General features: G+C 35.9%; 1 protein-coding gene across 4 annotated transcripts in view; it reads left to right on the top strand.

The window, feature by feature from the left end:
- LOC138175887 (tyrosine-protein phosphatase non-receptor type 12-like) overlaps positions 1-20914 on the top strand; it is a 118446-nt gene that overhangs the window by 41607 nt on the left and 55925 nt on the right. For 3 of the 4 annotated variants that reach the window (XM_069106535.1, XM_069106533.1, XM_069106536.1), the window contains one exon: positions 7153-7261. In XM_069106535.1, the coding sequence (XP_068962636.1) occupies positions 7153-7261 (109 nt within the window). Of the gene's footprint in view, positions 1-4785; positions 4834-7149; positions 7262-20914 lie in introns of those variants that run through there. The other variant, XM_069106537.1, reaches the window with a different exon arrangement.

Raw genomic sequence — 20914 nt, 5'->3', positions numbered from 1 at the left:
CCCTTGCAGTCTCGGCATAATCTCTAAATCTGTAGTCTCAACAACCCATTTATCCAATATGTTGGAAAATATTGTCATTTCTACTTTGCTTCTCCTTTCACATGTCTACTTCTTTCCATTTACACAGACAGCTTTTCTCACTCCATGCTTTCCCTTCCTTGGTTCTCTTCCCTCCGTTCCATCTTCCACTGAGCTGCTAAAGTTTTTTTCCCCTAAAGCATAAGTCACCATTCTTTTCATTGAATTCCAGTGGATCCCTGTTACCTTTTGTATCAAATATGAAGCTCTGTATTTGTCATTTAAAGCTCTTTATAATCCAGTACCTTTCTCCCCCTCTAAGCTTCTTATACTTCATTCACCTCCATGCGTTCTCTGATTTCAACTATACTGGCCTAGTATTTGATATACATTGCATATTACACTTCATCTCCTATCTTTGTGCATTTACAATGACTGTACCCTATGCTTTTAATGCTCTCCCTTTTTTACTTCTACCTCATGGTGGGTCAGGACTCATTGGAACAAAGTTAGGGCAGTTGGAATTTGTTTCCCCAAGTGGATTGAACTTTTGCCTAGCTGAGGGGCTCTAGTGCCAGAAGTACATCAGACTTGCCTTATGGTTCGAATAAAATGCTTTCAAGACTTCATGGAACTTCTTGGTGCGTTGCACCTTAACCTCCTAGTAGGATGCTTTTAAAAAATTTACTTGAGGTCCAAATGGTTGCTGCTAGGTGGAAGGCAAATCAACTAGCATTTATTAGGCATCTACTGTGTGTTAGCCTTTGTGCTAAACTTCGGAACTGTTCTTACTGCAAAGATTCAATACAAATTCCGTCTTTTCCTAATTCCCTAAGAAGCTAGTACTTTCCCCTCTGTAGTTACTTTCCATCTACTTTGTTTATATCTGGTGTGGACCTAGTTTATTTACATGTTGTCTCCCTCATTAGTCTCTGAACTCTTTGAGGGCAGAGACTACTTTTACCTTTCTTTGTATCTCTAGTACCTAGCACAGTGCCTGGCATGTAGTAAGCACTTAAATTCTCACAGACTGACTGACTTTATAGATATAGTGTTTGAAATTTCTTTTTAAAAATTTTGTATCTGTGCAATATTTTATGTAATAATATGTTTGGAGCTAGATTAGAATTTATTTTCTAAACTAGATAAAGCCACAAATAATTCTTAGTTATTAAAAATAAGGTATTGGTTGTAGATTCCTCACTCCCTAACTCCTTTTCAAAGAAGTCTTCCATTTTTTATAAAAGACAACTTCGACTTAAACATTTAGAGTAAGTTAGTAAGAGGAAATAGCATTTCAAAATAAATGATTTATACAAATGTATTTATGTGCAACTTTTTAGCAACCATTTTCATTAATTTAGCAACCTATTATATTAATACTATAGGACTATTACTATTTCTAATAATGCCAGATCTAAGCATTTAAATGTTAAACTGCACTAAGACTTTTGGGACACACCTTTAATCTTCAAACTCTTTATAATCTCGCTTACATCAGAACCTGCTTTCTCTAAAAGTAGCCAAGCATCTCACAATCATAGATTTAAGGCTTAAAGGGACCTAAGAGATATCCTCTGTTGGATCTTCATCTAGGTCATTACTGCTAACAGTGGGTGTTTTGTAAGGCTCTATCCAAGACCCTGTTCTCTCTCTCTACATTATCTCTCTAAGGTGATTTCATCAGCTTCCATGTATTCACTTTCCTCTATTCAGATGAGTCCTAGATCTATTTATTTAAGTCCCCTACTGACCTGTAGTCTCACATCCTTGATTACCTATTTTATATCTAGAACAGGATGTCCTATATACACCTAAAAGCTAACATGTTCAAAAATGAACTTGTTTCAAAGCTGTTCTAACTTCCTCAGTATTATTGTGGGTACTTGATGACTTCTGACTCTGCATTTTCACTGACTGTCCCCAGTGGTATCAGGAATTCTAAACCTCCTCATCTCTGCCTCCTGACTTTCTTTAAGTCTAAGTTAAGGTTTCATCTGCCAAGAAGATTTTCCTGGTTTCCTTTGGTGCTAGTGCCTTCTCTCCAAGATTATCTCCAATTTGTCTTTTATATATCTTGTTTATATATGTTTGCACATCCCTGCCTTCATTAGACTGAGCTCTCAAGAGCTGGGTTTTTTTCTGTTTTTTGCCTTTCTTTGTATTCTTAAGTTTTACCACCAGTGCCTGACTAATGCTTGTTGATTTGATCGAGTCCAAACCCCTTAAATGGAAGAATTAGATAGAGGTTTTGATTTCCCTGGAGTCACAGTGTTAATAAATGTAGGATTTGAAGCCATATCTTGCCTTACCTTAAGGCCCATGCAGCCTCTCATTACTCCATTGCGTCATCTTATGGTCTTTTCTCCATGCTCATGCTCCTCACCTTCTTTGCAGCGTTTCATGTTGGCTTCCCTTTAATGGATAATTTTTGTTCTCTGGGTTTTCATGAGACTCTCCTTTCATGATTGTCCTACTTATCTCACTTCTAATTTGGCTATTCTGGTCCTGGACCTTCTTGTTGTCTGTTCTACAATGTCTATTAGTGACCTCATGAGCTCTCATAGGTTTAACTATTATCTCTACAGATAATGTCTAGATCTGTTTATAACTATAATGTCCTGAGCATCAGACTTGGATCACTGATTATCTGCCTATATCAGACATTTTAATCTGCATATCCCATAGCTGTCTGAAACCTGGCATGTACAAAAACGGAACTCATTATCTTTCCCACGCTTGCCAAACCATATTTCTCTTGAATTTCTATGTTACTCATTAGAGCTCCACCATCATAACATTTCTCAGGTTCATAAATTCAGATTGTTTCTCAGTTCCTTCCTTTTTCTTATCTGACATAATCCAATCAGTTTCCAAATCTTGTTTTTTATACCCCTCGACTCACAACATATCCAGCTCCTCGACTCACAAAGCCACAACCTTAGTTCAGGCCTTTAATACCTTTTGCTTGGACTATTGCATACAATTATTTCCTAATTATTCTCCTTGCTTCAAGTCTCTCAACAATCTAGCCCATCCCCATCCTACAAACTGATTAAAGATCTGACTATATAACTCCCTTACTCACTAAACTACAGTGGCTCTCTATTGCCTATAGGATTGAATATAAAGTCTTATTTAGCTTTTGCAGCTCTTCATAACTTTGACCCCATCCTTTTTTACTGTCTCATTGCACATTACTCTCCCTGTGGGTACTCACATCCAGCCAAAACAGTGTTCTGTTCCATATACAAAGCATATACTTTTTCATATGCATAACTTCGCATTAACTGTTTCCCCTTCTCTCCCTACTGTGCTCTCCCTTTTCACAGAATCCCTTCCTTCAAGACTAGGTTCAAGCACATGAAGTCTTTCCTGTCCCCTCCCCTAAGCCCTTTTCCAAAACTGCCATGTATATAACATATATTTATATATGTGCATCCCCCCCCCAATAAAATATAAACTCCAGAATGAAAAAGAGCACTATTTTATTTTTGCCTTTGTATCTCCAGTACCTAGTTAATGCCAGTGTCTGCTTTAAAACAAAATTCAGCAAATGTTTTGAAGGAATGAAATGAAACAGTTACCATCCCTGGCCCTGGATTATAGAATATATAATCAGTTAGATTATGTTCTAGCAGATCACATGCATGTAGTATTGGGTTATAGTACACCTTTGCACACATTAACCTCATTTCAAAGAGACTTCACAGAATCATAAAATTTTAGAATTAGGAGGGACCAAATATTTAGATGCTTAATAAACTCTTATTGACTGATGAATTAAAGGTTTTATTGAACTTTTCTTACAACAGTCTTGTTGAAGGAGGTAGAGCAAGTATTAACTTTCCTATTATACACAAGAAACAGTTGAGTTTCTGAGAACTTTTACTTTATGCCCATGAAGGACTATTTGGCAAGGGTAGGAGGGGGGAGATGAGGCATGATACGATATATTGGGCAATTTTTCCTCTTTCAGTAACATTGAAAGGAATTGATAGGTTTCTCTCTTTTTTTTTTTTTTGGAGAATGTTTTCTGTTATTGTTCTTCCCTCCATACCCTTTTAGACATATTCTTACGTAAAATTCCAGAAAATGTTGATGGAAAAAATAAATTTCAGAAATGATGTATCTTTTTGTAAGAAGGCAAAAAGAGTGTAGAAATAATAATTTAGTGTATAGAAACCCTGCAAATATTTTTGAATTAAATCATGAATTTGTATCTTGGTGTTTTTCTGTTTTCCTTTTGGACATTTTCTATAAATGTGTTCATTAGTGTGTTTTGAAAACTATGGTACCATAGGAGATCACAAATGTAGGAAATTTCACATTGGCCTTATTCCCATTCAGTTCAAGATGGTAGTTAGGTTTTCCATCTTATTAATTTTAAAAATATGATTGTATTCTTTGGACGGGGGTCAGGGGTGAGTCCAGAAAAATCTCTTGACAGTCTAGCAGATGGCATTCATCTCACATCTGAGTTTATGCATCTGTTGGCTTTTTTTCTCCATTTATATGGTGAGTTGAAGAAAAGAAAGAAAATCAGTAAAGGAATGTTTCTGTCCTTGAAACATTTTAGACTCTTAACAGTTAACCATCATGTAATTTTCAGAGGTGGTGAGGAAGAACTAACCTGTCCCTTACAGAAGCAGTATTAAAATGAGGGATTGTATTAAAATGAGGGTTTTACTTTTCCATTTATCCAGGATAGACACTTTTTCAGGCAAATGGAATTTTGCAAAGCAGCGAAAGTCATGTATGCTAACTACAGTGAAAAGATACATGAAGTACAATATAGTAAATTACTGTGGTTTGCAAATAACCAATTATTTGCATTCTTTGTGTGAAACTAGTGGACATTCTTTGTTATTTACATTTATATACCAAAGAAAAGAAAGAATGGTTAAAAAAAGTTAAATTGTAGTCTGACTTCCTGGCATCAAATAAATTTAAATTTTTTTTTTAATCAGAGTACTTTCAATATATCTTTAAATAGAAAAGGAAGTAGGAATTGAATGTAATTGAATTTCAGGGATATAGTTGAGTAGAATTTCAACAATTTAAAATGCTAACTTTTTAGTGCTTCTAAAAGCAGGGAGTCTTATTAGTGACAGACCAGAAATATTCTAGCTCAAAGAACATCCCTACTGCCATATGTGGTAAGGGATTGTCACTAACCCACAAACTGCTTCTGTAGTACAGTGAATAGGCAGAATTGGTCTTTGTCAGGAATTCACAAGAGATATGAAAGGATGCATTTTTTCATAGTGCTTTTAAGTAATTTTTATTATTTAAAGAATTTAAGAAGTAAATTCTGTCCTTCAGATATGGGTGAGATTTTGTTTTATTTTTAATTGGAAGCAATTTGGGGATACTGAAGACAAATAGTAGTTCATGAGAAGTAAGTTGGACATAGAATTTTCATTTTAGTGTTGGAAATAGAACACTGGACTGGATACAGAGGATGTACATTTTAGTTACAATTTTGAGCACTACTGTTGAGTGGGGAATTTCATTGTCAACATATAAAAAAATGAAGGTAATATTTGTACAACAGCCTTACAAAATTATTGTGAGGAAAATACATTGTAAACCTGTACTACTGAGTTTGAAATATGCTGTGATTCCAACTCTTACTGAGTATAAAAAAATGACGTCTTATTCCATTTGCACACCCAACCCCCAACTTATTTATTTCTTAAGTGTGTTCGGTGTACTATGCTAAGTGGTGTAGAAAACACTCATGTTACTTTGGATCCATAATATTATGGATGGAGGAATTTTTTTTTTCCAATAATACATCGTGCTGTCTCATCTTGTCAGTGCCTTTCCATAAAAATCTTCAGTAATGTAGTGTTCTAAGTTCATTTTTAAGCTCCTTGATGTGCAGAGCACTGTGCTAAGCATCAGCTATAGAACCAGGGTGCAGAGACTAAGATGGGAATGCTTCCTGCCTTCCTGGGGTTTACATTATTACTAGGGACTGTAACCTGTTCATAGACAAGGAGACAAAAAGTAATTTCAGGGGAGGAGTAGAGATTGCTTCCAGCTTAAAGGGATCACAAAAGGCCTTGTATAGGAAGTAATGAAGCTGTCCTTTGATGAAGCTAGGATTCTAAGAGGTACAAGTGAGAATATAGTGCATTTCAGATATGGGGCAAAAGGCATAGAAGGTTAAAATGGAATATCTTTTATGAGCAATACCTGGTAGTCTACTTTGATAAATATTGACAGTGTACATGAGGCAAATAATACAAAATGGGAGACAAATCATGGAAGACTTGAAATGCTAGGTTGAAGAGGTAATTGGGAGCCAGTGGGGGGAAAAATATTAAAAGAATGGTGACAGAGTCATATCTTTGTTTTAGGAACATCAGTGTGGTGGTAGTGATTAAAGATGGGAGAGACAAGAAACAGGAAGACCCAGTTAGGCTGTTAAAATAGATGAGGCAAGGGGCGACTAGGTGGCACAGTGAATAGAGCACTGGCCCTGGAGTCAGGAGGACCTGAGTTCAAATATGACCTCAGATACTTAACACTAACTAGCTGTGTAACCTTGGGCAAGTCGCTTAACCCCAATTGCCCTCCAAAAAGGAAAGAAAAAAAATTTTAAAAATAGATGAGGCAGCAGGTTCAAGAAATGTTGTGAAAGTATCAGCAAGACTGATAGCAAATGTAGGGTGAAAGAGTGGAAAAGTCAAGGAATAGTCTTCATGTGTTTATGAATATCAACATACACTGTCGATCTGTAATCCTTCATTCTAGCTATACAACCTGCCAATCTTCTTTTCTGGTCATATATCCTGGAAGCTCTATATGTATTTTGCATCTTTACATCTTGCATAGGGAAAACTCAAATCTGATCATGATTTATTTTTGAATGTCTTACCTCATTTTAGAGTTTTGTAGGGAAAAATTCTAATTCCTTTTGTATTATAAAATTAGATTTACTTTGAGAACTGTCAACTCTTTGAAGGTGGGAAAGGGTGAAAAGAATATTTTGAATTTACAAGCATTTGTTAGCACCCAGCTCTGCAACAATCCTGTAGAACTTTAGTAAATAATTTTCTAAATGCATTAAATATTTCAAATACGAAGATATTTGACTAAATGTTGTGTTTTTTTTTCCCCCAGCGACTAAGACGATTATCCACTAAATATAGAACAGAAAAAATTTATCCAACAGCCACTGGAGAAAAAGAAGAAAATGTTAAAAAGAACAGATACAAAGACATATTACCGTGTAAGTTTGAATTGTCTTTTGCCAAAACAAATACAAGTGTTAATTGTTTTTGTGGCCTCACTAATTTCTTTTACTGTTGTTTTAAAATGACTAGATTAGGTAAATATTCAAGCTTTTGTCTTTTAAGTACAGTGTTAGGGGGAAGTTGGAATCACCCACTTTTGAAAAGGGACGGGATCAAAGTAGAGAATAGAACAAGTGGGAGGTGGGATAGGAGGGAGGGAAATATAGTCAGTCTTTTACAATATATCTACTATGTTATTGTTTTGCATTAGCCACACATGTACAACCTATACTGAACTGCTTATCTTCCCAGTAAGGGTGGGTGACAAGGCAGGAAGGGAATGAATCTGGAATTCAAAGTTTTAAAATAAAATATTCAAATATATATGTATATATATAGTGTGTGTATATATACTATTATTAATACCATCTTACATATAATTGGGAAATAAGATATACAGGCACTGAGGCATAGAGACCCACTGGAAAAGTCGAAAGGGGTATGGGAGAAAATGTGGGAGAGAGCAGATTGGAGGAGGGGATATCCTATGGGACTGCTATTTTGGGGCGGTGGGTAGGGGTAAAACGGGGAGAAAATTTGTAACTCAAAATCTGGCGGAAATGAATGATGTAAATCAGAAGTTAATAAAGCTTAAAAAATTTAAAAAAGAAGTACAGTGTTAGGACAGTTCCATCCAAATTGAAATGTTGCTTAAGTTTTTTAATATGCTTTTAACATTTATTCTTTAGTCTTTGTTTACAAAATAATTTTTGTCTAATAATAAATTTCTTTTAAAGTTTATGTATTTTGACATTAATTTCTTAATTTTAATTTCTAAATTCTCTCCTATCCCCCCCATGAGAAGGCAAACAGTATATCAGTTATACATGTGAAGTCATGCAAAACATTTTTCCACATTAGTCATGTTGTAAAAAAAACAAACAAAAAACCAAGCAATAAAAATCAAGACATTGAGAAAGTGAAAAAATTCTCCAATCAGAGTTCATCACTTCTCTTTGGAGTTGGATTGCAATTTTTATTGTGGGTCCTTTGGAATTGTCATGGATCATTGTCTTGATCAGAGTAACTAAGTCTTTCACAAGTGATTATCATTCCAATATTGCTGTTACTATGTACAGTGTTCTCTTAGTTCTACTCATTTTGCTTTGTATCAGTTCATGTAAGTCTTCCAGGTTTTTCTGAGACCATATTGCTCATCATGTCTTAAAGCACAATGCTGTTCCATTACAGTCATATATCATAACATGATCAGCCATTCCTCAGTTGATGGACATCTCCTAAATTTCCTATTCTTTACCACCACCAGAAAAAGAACTATTATGAATATTTTTGTACATACAGGTTCCTTTTTCTTTGGCCTGGTACTAAATTTTTAAAAAGCCAAAAACCAAAGTTTTGGTGGGAAAATTCTTTTGTGAAATTCTTTAGAGGCCCTTCAGTTAGAGAAGCAAAGTATATTTACAAATTTTCAAAAATAAACTTTGGAGATGTGGAAAATAGTAGGTATTTTCCTTATTTTGCAGGGTAGTCTTTTGCAAATTATTGGTTTATTTTTTCTTATTCATGGTGTCTTCAAGATTGCCACTACTTCGTATTATCAACTGTATTTTAGTCTTCATTGTTAAGTTGAAGTAGCAAGAGGTTTGAGAGTAGAAACATTTCTGAATATATTTTACAGTAGATCTTTGAACCTACCCTCCAAAGCCAAATAGAAAAGATTTTAAAATTATTTTCTATTTTCTCTTTGTAGGCTTGAATAATGGAGAGCAGGTTATGTAGTATAGCCATAATTTGGTATAATATGCATGGAATTTCAGTTTTTTATTAAGTTTCTTGGTTGAAATACTGTAGTCAATTCTTACTCATACTTACCACTAGAATGATATCTAAGAACTAGGAAACAATTTACCTAGAGTAAGTACAATTTATAGTTTGGCACGGAGAATAGAGGGTTGACCTCTCAGCTAGGAAATTGGTTTCAAACTCTACATCTGACATATACTAGCTGTGTGACCATTGGCACCTCACTTAACTAATCAACAACAACATAATAATAAATTTATTTTATTATAGTAAAATAACAATAAATAATTGCTGGGCGGGTTGCTGATCTGTATTGGGAGAAGCAGTTTGCTTACATGATTATCCCATGCCAAAGCCAACAGTTCTCGTAAAAAAAAAGTTTGTCTGACTTTTTCAATTTTTTTACTCTTCCAGTAGGATGGTCTAGGATCAAGTAGATTGAAGTATTTCAAGGATTTATCTGGGTTTTTTTAGTTTTAGTTTTTTGTCTTTTAAACTAGATATAAAAAAATAGAATGGATGGCAAATACCTTGCAGGGGCACATAGCCATGGACTTATGGATGCATACATATTAGATAATGTGAGCAGATTAAAAAGTGGGGGGAAATAGCTGAAATCTAGAGTATAGTGCAACCTTGGTATTAACCCCATTTGTATGTATATATAGCTTTTTTTTTTCTTCAATGAAAATGTATTTTTAAAAAAATTTTTATCCACAAGATTTTGAGTTACAAATTTTCTCCCCATCTTTCCTCTACCCCCACCCCAAGACAGAAAGCATACTGAATACCCCTTCCCCCAATCTGCTCTGTCTTATATCCTTCCCCCCTGCCCCCCACCAATTTTCTAGTAGGGCAGAAGGATTTCTGTACCCCATTACCTGTATATCTTATTTCCCAGTTGCATGTAAAAAAATTTTTTTTTAACATTTGTTTTTAAAACTTTGATTTTCAAATTCTTTCTTTCCTTTCTTCCTTCCTCACCCACCACCACCGGGAAGATAAGCAATTCAGTATAGGTTGTACATGTGAAGTTACGCAAAATGTTTCCATAGTAGTTATATTGTGAAAGGTTATATTTCCCTCTATTCTACCCCGCCTCCCACTTATTCTGTTTTCTACTTGACCCTGTCCCTTTTCAAAAGTGTGTGCTTCTAACTACCCTCTCCCCCAATCTGCCTTCCCTTCTGTCATCCCCCGTTCTTATCTCCTCCTCCCTACTTTCCTGTATGGTAAGATACCCAAATGAGTGTATGTTATTCCCTCCTTAAGCCAAATTCAATGAAAGCAAGGTTGACCCATTCCCTTTCACCTTTATGCTCTTCCCCTCCATTGTAACAGTTTTCTCTTGCCCCTTTTGTATGAGATAATTTACCCCATTCTATCTCTCCCTTTCTCCTTTTCTCATTGTATTCTCTCACTTCTTAATTTTATTTTTTAGATATCATCTCTTCCTATTCAACTGATGCTGTGCCCTCTATGTATACATGTACAAATATATATACACACACTCACACATGTATTTACATACATGCACCCTCCTATACATACACACATATGTGTGTATATATGTGTGTATCTATATCTATAATACAGATTTAGATATAGATATATACACACATATATATTCTCTTCAACTATCCTCATAGTGATAAAAGTTTCATGAGTTACAATTATCATTTTTCCATGTAGGAATGTCAATAGTTCAACTTCAATAAGTTCCATATGATTTCTTTTTCCTGTTTACCTTCTCATGCTTCTCTTATATTTGAAAGTCACAATTTTCTGTTCAGCTCTGGTTTTTTCATCAGGAATACTTGGAAGCCGTCTATTTCATTGAATGACTATATTTTCTCCTGAAGCATTATAACTCAGTTTTGCTGGGTAGGTGATTCTTAGTTTTAATCCTAGTTCCTTTGACCTCTGGAATATCATATTCTGAGTCCTTTGATCCCTTAGTGTAGAAGGTGCTGACTCTTGTGTTAGTTATCCTGATTGTGTTTCTACAGTACTCAAATTGTTTCATCCTGACAGCTTGTAATATTTTCTCCTTGGCCTGGGAACTCCGAAATTTGACTATGATATTCCTAGGAGTTTTCTTTTTGGGATCTTTTTCAAGAGGCAATTGGTAAATTCTTTCCATTTCTATTTTGCCCTCAGTTCTAGAATATCAGTTCAGTTTTCCTTGAGAATTTCTTGAAGGATGATTTCTAGGTTCTTTTTTTGATCATGGCTTTCAGGTAGTCCAATAATTTTTAAATTATCTCTCCTTGATCTATTTTCTAGGTCAGTGGTTTTTCCAGTGAGATATATTTCATACTGCCTTCTATTTTTTCATTTGTTTGGGTCTGTTTTATAGTATCTTGATTTCTCATAAAGTTATTTAGCTTTCATTTGCTCCAGTCTAATTTTGAAGAATTATTCTCTTCAGTGAGTTTTTGAAATTCCTTTTCCATCTGGGCAGTTTAACTTTTTAAGGCATTCTTCTCCTCATTGGCTTTTTTGGGTCTCTTGTCATTTGAGTTAGTCTATTTTTGAAGGTGTTATTTTCTTCAGTATTTTTTTGGGTCTCCTTTAGCAGGTTGTTGACTCACTTTTCATGATTTTCTTGCATCGTTCTCATTTTTCTTCCCATTTTTTCCTCCACTTCTTGTACTTGATTTTCAAAATCCTTTTTGAGCTCCTCCATGACCTCTAACCAATTCATATTTTTTCTTGGAAGCTTTTGATGCAGGAGTTTTGAGTTCTTTGACTTCTTCTGATTCCATGTCTTTATCCTTTTTGTCCCCCAAAAAGAATCCTATGGTCTGATTGTGCTTTCCTCTGCTTGCTCATCTTGCCAATCAATTACTTGATTTTTGAGCTCTTTGCCATGGTAGAGTTCTGCTTCCAGAATGGAGAGAGCTGTGTCCCAAATTGCTAGGGTTTTCACAGATGTTGTCAGAGCTCTGACAAGCTCTGGCACACTGGTCACATACTCCAGGATCACCACCCAAGACCACGATCCAGATTCAAGCAGGTCAGAGGAAGAGTGATTATCCTCTGAGTGGTCACTTGGTCCACCAACGATCTGCAGTCAGGGAGGACTGGAGGCAGCCATCCGCCAGCAGCTGCAGCCACCACACCTCCACCACCTCCCTGGGGGAAGGGGCTGGACTGTGCTCTTCTGTCACTCAGTTCCAACAGAGTTTCCCACTGGCCTTTTTCTTTCTGTTTGGTGTTTATGGGTTCAGAAGTCTGGAAACTGCCACAGCTGCTGGTGATTCACCCTCCTGAAGTCTGCTCTGGTTGTTCTGGGCTGCTGGTCAGGGCCACCCAGGGTCTGGGCCTGGGTGGCTCAAGTGGGACTGTGCTTAGCTCCCACCTTGGTGTGATAGACCCTTCCTGTTGGCCTGCTGGGCTGCCTTCAGCGGGAGATTTGTTTCTCTCTGTCACTTTGTGGATTCTGTAGCTCTAAGATTTGTTCAGTCATATTTTACAGGTATTGAAGTGGTTGGAGCCGGAGCTTAGACAGATTCCTGCTTTTACTCCATCTTAGCTCCTGCCTGTATATGTAGCTTTTCTGAACAATTTTGGTTAATTTTATTTATGGGGACCTACTATCCATTCTGTCTATTAGGATAGAATGCTTATCTCATTGAATTTTTAAGCGTTCTGAAAGACCACAAGGTGTTTTTAAAAGTAGAATTGTTTATACAGTTTTCTTAGTCATTCATGCTGAGATATATTCAATATCTGTAACCTAATTACTCCTAGTTCTTATTAATAACCCTATAAGATCATTCTATAGTAATAAAAGGAGATGGACAATGTTTTTATCTTTTAGAGAGGAATAGATATTGATGATTAGAAAGCCAGTGAGCCTCTCTGTAGGTCAGGGATTCTTAAAACTTTTTTCTGTCATAGATACCTTTAGCTGTCTGAGATATATGGACGCTTTCCCAGAATAATGTTAAGTGCATTAAATAAAATACATAGAATTATAAAGGAAAGCAATTATATTGAAGTAGTTAAGAGAATATCAGAATTTATTTTTTTAAAGTTCAAGGAGCCCCACATTAAGAACTGCTGCTCAGGCAGTTGTGGGAAGAAAGGGTTTTTAGAAAAAGGGTTTAATGCACAGAAAAATGAATTTTCTTTACCATACTTAAAATTATGCCTCTATTGAATCTATTCCTCTTAATTGCACCACCTTTCTGCCATTTACCTGTGACCCAAAGCTTGTCATTCTCTTTGTTCTTTCCTGCTTCCCCAGTCCAGATCCTGTCTTGATTGGATTATTTGTAGTAGCCTCATAGCTCATTCTCATCACTTTCTCTTTCTCCTTTCCCGTTCGTTTTTCCAGTCACTTCTAAAATGACATATATATGGATAAGAAAGATTAGTCTATTGACAAAAAACTTTCTTCTTGCCTAATGAAATCCAGATTCCATTGCCTGGAATTCAAGGCTTTCCAAACTCTGGTACCAATCTACTTGTATAACTTCTTTTTACTCACCTGAATAAAGCATTCACTTTAGACAAACTAAAAGACTGAGTTTCTGTAAACTGTATCTCATAGTTTTGGCCTCTATCCATTTGTTCCTAATCAAGAAATGTCCCAATTCTTTATTACCATGGTTGAAATCATTGGGAGATTATGGCAGAGTAGACAAAGTGCTGACCTTGGGAGTTGAGAGACTTAATTTGAATCCTGTCTCAGTTGTTGAGTAGTTCTCTGATCTTTGGCCAGTCAGTAACCTCATTTTTTACATCTGAAAATGGGAATACTAATAGCACCTACTTTCAGGATTTTAGGATCAAAAGAGGTAATATTTATAAAGTACTACATAAATTTTAGCTATTATTAATATTACAATTAATTGTCCTTTTCTGTACTCTTCACTCAGAATTTATCTGTCCTTAAAAAGTCTCAGTATATCATTGGTATCTTTCTTGTGTTTAAATATTTAAAAATATTTTTTAAAAATTTAAATATTTAAAAAAATATTTATTTTATATTCATGATTATGCACTAAAGGTGCTTATAACTCCATATCATAGATGAATATACAAAATTCATCTATGATATAGAGTTATAAGCATATTTATTGCAGGAATTGTCTTTTCTCTGTGTATCTCTTTAGGACCTAGCACACACTTTGCATATACTTAATATTAGATTTCATATCATCAGTGAGGGTACTTGCTCTAATAATGAGAATGGAAGCCTTGCCCACACCTTTTCATCCTGTTCCACTCTTTTTGATGGTCTCCTGTAAAACCTTCATGGAGGGTCTGTCCGTTATGCTGGATACCTCCCTCTAGACCCTTTAACACTAAAGGAATAGTGGTGCAGCACACAAACTATTGATAATATGCTCTGTCTTTTCACACATACCATATGCCTTTATGTTGGGTGACCTTCAACTTGAATTACTCAGAGACCATCACTTATATCCATACAGCATCACCAAAAAGATGGCTAATTTTTTTTTAAGGCATTCTTATCCTCATTGGCTTTTTGAGCTTCTTTTGCCATTTGAGTTAGTCTGTTTTTTTAAGGTATTATTTTCTTCAGTCAGGTTGTTGACTCTCTTTTCCTGATTTTCTTACATTATTCTCATTTCTCCTCCCAATTTTTCCTCCACTTCTCTGGTTTTCAAAATCCTTCTTAAACTCCTCTATGGCCTGTAACCAGTTGATATTTTCTTGGAAGCTTTTGGTGTAGGAGTTCTGACTTAGTTGTCTTCCTGCCATTCCATGCTTTGAGCCTTTTTGTCCCCCAAAAAGGAATCCAAAGTTGGATTGCTGTGCTTGCTCTGCTTCCTTCCTTTGCTTGCTCATGTTGCCACTCAGTTATTTGACTTTTGAGCTTTTTGCCATAGTAGAACTTTGCTTCCAGATAGGAGAGCTTTGTCCCAAATCGCTGGGGTTTTTGCAGGAGCTATAAGTTGGGTGCCCTTTCAGAAGCCTCCACTGGCTCTGGCACATTGGTCACGCACCCCAGGACCTCCACCCTATACTGCAATGCAGATCCAAGCAGGTTAAAGCAAGAGCACTTACCCCTCAGACTGGTTGCTTGGTCCCCTTACAATCTGCTTGCCAGGAGCTCCGAAGCAACCACGCGGTGTCCATGGTGCCTCAGTTGCTTTTCCCTCTGGGGGGCAGAGCTGGACTGTACTCCTGGACCCGCTGTTCCCACAAAGTTCACACTGAACTCTCACTTTGTCTTTGGCATTTATGGGTTGATAATTCTGGAAACCACCACAGCTGCTGGTGATCCACTTTCCTGAAGTCCTTCCAGCTGGGGCTGGTCATGACCACCCTGAGGCTAAAATCACAGGCTCAAGTGGGGCAGGGCTGGGCTTGGCTCCCAGCTTTCTGTGGTAGACCCTTCCTGCAGGCCTGCCTGGCTATCTTCAGGGGGAGGTTTGTTTCTGTCACTTTGTGGGTTCTGTAGCCCTAGTTTGTTTAGAGTCATTTTTATAGGTATTTGAGGTAGTTATGGAGGGGGCATTCAGAGTTTTCTTGCTTTTACACTGCCATCTTGGCTCCACCTCCCAATAATTTTTTTTTTAAAGGAACTTTGTGCAAAGGGAAACTTAAAGGGTTATGATATTGCTTAGTTTTCCAAAGTCAGTAAAGCCTACTGTATTGAACAAAGTTACTTGATTGATTCTGGACTCAGTTCATCATCAGATATAAGTGCTGCTTGATCATTGATCATTGCTGTGAGTTATACTTAGAACTTTATGTCAATTTGGATATTAAAAATTCTTCATCTACTCGGTGTTTACAGTTTGTGGATCTTATTTAGGTAAGGCTTGATGCAGTTAGCAAAAGGTCAGCAAAAAAGTAGCAGATCTTTATGATGCAGTGGAAGGAATTACTGGAATTACAGTTTAGGATCTTGGTTCAAATTCCATCTGCCACTTGTATAAATTTGGACAAGTCTCTTTCATCTCTGGGCATCATTTTGCTCAACTATATAATTCTGACATTGGACTAGACAACATCAACATTCTATTCTAAATTCAGTTCTAATCTATATTTTTGTGATTTGGAGGCCCTCTTCATTTATAAGGAATCCTTCATTGATTTAGACTTTGCCACTAATGCTATCTGACACACATTATTTCAAGTTTGATGTTTAAAAGAAGTATTTGGTTTGGAAGAGCATAATGCATAAGGGTTTGTTGACCTTTTAAAAACATGCCTTCTGTGAATGTATCATAATTATACAAGGTTCCTTGAAAGATTTCACAATAGAACATTGTTTAACCTTCTGATTATTAATATGAATGAAACAAGCCATAAAAATAAGAAATTTATGTTCACTAAGTGTACCTAAAAATTCTCATTTTTTTAGACCATACTTCCGATTTCGTTGTTGTAAGGTGCTACCAATAAGGAAGTTTACTCAACTAGTGCAAAGACTTGAATCAAGACTTTCCTTAAGGCACTTTTTTCTCCACTATACCACAGCTACTTTACTATACTTGAATAATGGATACTTAATAAGTGTATATCACATTACTTTTAACTTCTTCAATGCATTACACAATCAGTATTTGGAAATAGTACTTTTTTGGAAATAGTACTTTTTAAGTGATATGACCAGATTGTTTAAATTGATTTTCAACTTTCAAGAAAACCTTGGAACTCATTATGAAAAGCAAACTCTCTGGTGGCATACTATTTTTCGTAACATTTGTCTATTTTTTATAATGAATTTGGAAACAAATTTGTAATTTGGCATAACTGACAGTGATTTAAAGTTTGAAAAGCAATTTATGTATTTTATTTGAGCCTCACAGTAACTCTGTGAGATAAAAATCAAGTGATTTACCTATGACCATCCAATTAACATTGATTAAGCGCCTATTATATGCCAGGCACTATACTAAGCACCAGTAAATGAGTGCTGTAATTTCAACCCACATCTTCTTGATTACAATTTCTTTGCTTTGTCCACTATGCTGTATCAGATTCACTTCATTCATTTTTTGATTGTGGTATTTTCCATGTAACATCTAATACAATCATGCAAATAAACATTTATGTCTAGAATAAAAAAGAAATAGGAGTTAGACTGAGGGCTGGGGAACTAAAAGAAATGCAATACTTTGGGGTTTTTTTTCTATTGTCTTTTTTGTTAGAATTTTCTGTTTGCCAGATAGTGAGTTACTGATAGTGTTGTTTTTCATGGTTTAATGATTTTATTAAGCACTGTAATCTGTACCCTTCTAATGATTTGAATCACTAGAATTTAGCCAAGGCAAAGTATATTGTATAGGCACATAAAACACACTGCAAATGATTCCTGTGACAGTTCCTAAACAAAAACTCTTTGGATCTAGCTTATATTACTTATAGCCCCAAACTTCCTTTCTCACAGAGATCTCACACACACACACACACACACACACACAGCAATTAGAAGATATAAAGCAACGTTTTGTTTCCATCATTCCTCTTTGCTAAATTTGGGAATGTCAGTATTTAACCTTGTAATATTCTAAATGTGTTAGTGATCCCACTCTATCAGGACTTCCTTTTCCTTAGGTTGGATATAGCCTTTTGTTCAGATTGTTGATCTTTTTCCTTTAACAATTGGAAATTTGAGAGGAAATAGTTTAGATTTACATATTCTGTGAACAGGAGAATATTTTTGCAGATTCCTGCATTTTATGGGGGGAGTTGGGGTTAAAACCCATTAAAAGGTCACTTTTAAGTCTGAATGAATATCTTCAGCATCAGATAGTCTATGTTATATTGGTGGATGAAGTGCTAATTTATGTCTGTAAGGATTAATTTGTAAAGGAGAGATAAAGATAAAAAAAGATAGTGAATCTGCAAAACTGTCACAGGAATCAACTACAGTGTTTTATATAGCAATACAATATACTTTGTTTCTGCTGAATTCTAGTGATTCAGATCATTAGAAAGGTACAGATTATAATGTTTAATAACATCATTAATGTTATGACATTAACCCCTATTCCCCTCTCCCCTCCTTGGGTCTCCCAACTCACACTCTTATTTGTAGGTACTTTCTGAGGGTCCATATTCCTTAAAGCTCTTGGGCCCTTATTGGTTTGCTTGTTTTAACAATCAGCTAGTAGACATGATTAGTTTGAAGTGAAGGTATATATAGTCAGTCTCTATTTTGTCACTATACATTTTTCTTATCTTGACCAGGGCTGATAAAGACCTGTATATTTGGTTTAGAGCATTTGGCATTTTCCAGCAGGTTCCAAAAAATAATAAATAGAATTAGTCTTTTGCCTTACCAACAACACATTATTGCCATCTAGTGGTGAAAATAATTTTAGCAGGTTTTCTAAATATGAACTTTTTTTTTTTTTTTTTTGCCTTTTGGAGGGCAATTGGGGTTAAGTAACTTGCCCAAGGTTACACGGCTAGGTTTTATTTGTGTGTGCGTGTGTGTGTGTTAAGTGTCTGAGGCCAGATCTGAACCCAGGTTCTCCTGACTCTGGGGCCGGCACTTTATTCACTGTGCCACCTAACCACCCCTAAATACGAACTCTTAAAAATGATATTTGAGGAGAAATGTATTTTCCATTTGGGAAGTTAGGTGTGCAGTGGGTCAGGAAGACTCATCTTCACGAATTCAAATCTGGCCACAAACACTTACTAGCTGTGTAACCCTGGACAAGTAACAACACTATTTTCCTCAGTTTAATATTTATAAAATGAGTTGGTGAAGGAAGTGGCAAAATATCCCAGTATGTATTTCTGTCAAGAAAACCCCAAATGGGGTCATGAAGAGTTGGATACCACTGAAATGACTGCACAATATAAATTTTCCCCAGTTGTTGTTTTTTCAATATATAGTTTGTAGGAATATGTTGCCTTGTTTTTCCTGAAAATCAATCTGACATCATGAACTGTCCTCCAAAATCAATAGTAATATGTAATTTCAAAAATGTCATCTGTGTGTTATTTGGTGGGGAGATTTTTAATTTTCTCTCCCTTCACTCCTTCCCTTTCCCATTGAGAAGACAAGAAAAAAATGTTGATTATACATATTTTTCAGTTTTTCAGTTGTGTCCAACTCTTCATGACTTTATTTGAGTTTTAATAGGCAAAGATACTGGAGTGGTTTGCTATTTCCTCCTCCAGTTCATTTTACAAAGATGAGGAAACTCAGGCAAACAGGGTTAAGTGACTGGCACATTGTTACACACTTAGTAAGCATCTGGGGTCAGATTTGAACTCAGGAAAATGAGTCTTCTATACTCCAGGACTAGCACTCCATCCACTGTGCCATCTAGCTGCCTTGTTATACACATGAAATCATGCAAATCTGATTTCCACCTTAGTCATGTTGGGGAAGGGGAAGGGACACATGAAAAAACACTTACTTGCTACGTGACTATGGGTAAGTAACTTAACCCCAATTGCCCTGTCTTCCTCCTCCAAAAATCCAAACCAAACCAAGCCAAAAAAAAAAAGCAATCAGTGGTCCAACCATATTAGTGTCAATGTTTGCTCCCTCTTGGTCTCCCTCCTTTACCTCATGGCCTCCCCCTTCCCCTCCCCCCATTTTGTCCTGCATGACTAGAATATATTCACTACTTACATCATAGAATCCCTAGATTTTTTCAAACTCAAGTCATTTACCATCTTCTTACATGAGAACCTTCCTCATCTTCACAATTGCTACTTTCTCTGGCCCCTTCCCTGCTGTTCCCCCCACCACCCCCATCCTATTTAACTTGTATACATTTTGTTCTTACGTATGTTTTCCATTGCCCCCATCCTATTTAACTTGTATACATTTTGTTCTTACGTATGTTTTCCATTGATAGAATATAAGCTCATTTATCTAGTTTAATTTCACACTGAAACTGGAAATTCCCTCCTAGAAAGTCTCTTGATTTTATGTAGGTAGATATATCTGTTTGTCTGTCTTTATCGATGCCTAACACTTAGAGTAAAAAGGAACTAATTAGACCCCTCAATTGTTAGGGGGGAAAAAGCTCTTCCTTATATATAGCAGGGATATGCCTTATAGTAACTAGTGTATGTGTGTGTATATATATATATCACCCTTATAGAGCCACATAAATTGGCATGTTTGGCAGAATACTTGTCTAATTGTTTAAAGAAAATTCAAGTAATGTGACCTCTAAGTCATCTTTTCTCCTGGCTAAATAGTTCATGTTGGTAGAATATTAGGTTGCGCATTTTATTTGCTATCCTTATCACTCCACTGAACACTACCCTTGGCTGTCATTACTCATGTTAAAACTAACAGCCTTAATTTATATAATCCAGGATATGTGGCTAGTTTTATGGGACTAACATTCTGATTATACTTGGCATTAATATTTTTTGAACAGCTACATCATACTCTATTGACTCATGAATCTTGTCGGTCAGCCAAATGATTTTCATGTGAACTCAAGTCATATCTCCTGTTGTTATATTTATATAGTTTGTTTTTTAAGCCTTTATGAAACCTCTATGCAGGGCATTATATTTTTCATCTTGAGGCATTATGGCATTGAATAATCTTCCTCAAAGTTAAGAAGACTCTGAGTTCAAGTTCTACTTCTGATACGTACTGGTTGTGTGTAACCTTTATAAAAGCCAACTAATCTCTTAGTGATCAGGCAGCTTTCTTAGAAATTAATGAAATGACAGATTAAAATCAAGCTTGTCTTGATAATATGTTTACATAGCTCTGCTTTTATAGTTTATAAAGTGATTTTTTCACATTATGAGATGCAGTCTCCTAATTTTATCCTCATTTCACAGATGAATAGGGTGAGCTCAAAATCTTTATTTTACTTCTATGCCTAAATTGTGTCCCT

The sequence above is a fragment of the Petaurus breviceps genome, unplaced genomic scaffold (genome assembly GCF_028583685.1).
Source record: "Petaurus breviceps papuanus isolate PSGF00001 unplaced genomic scaffold, PetGlider_PUasm1.0 79, whole genome shotgun sequence".
Taxonomy (NCBI): Eukaryota; Metazoa; Chordata; class Mammalia; order Diprotodontia; family Petauridae; genus Petaurus; species Petaurus breviceps.
Note: the sequence above shows the minus strand (reverse complement) of the source record. Positions and strands in the feature narration are given on the sequence as shown.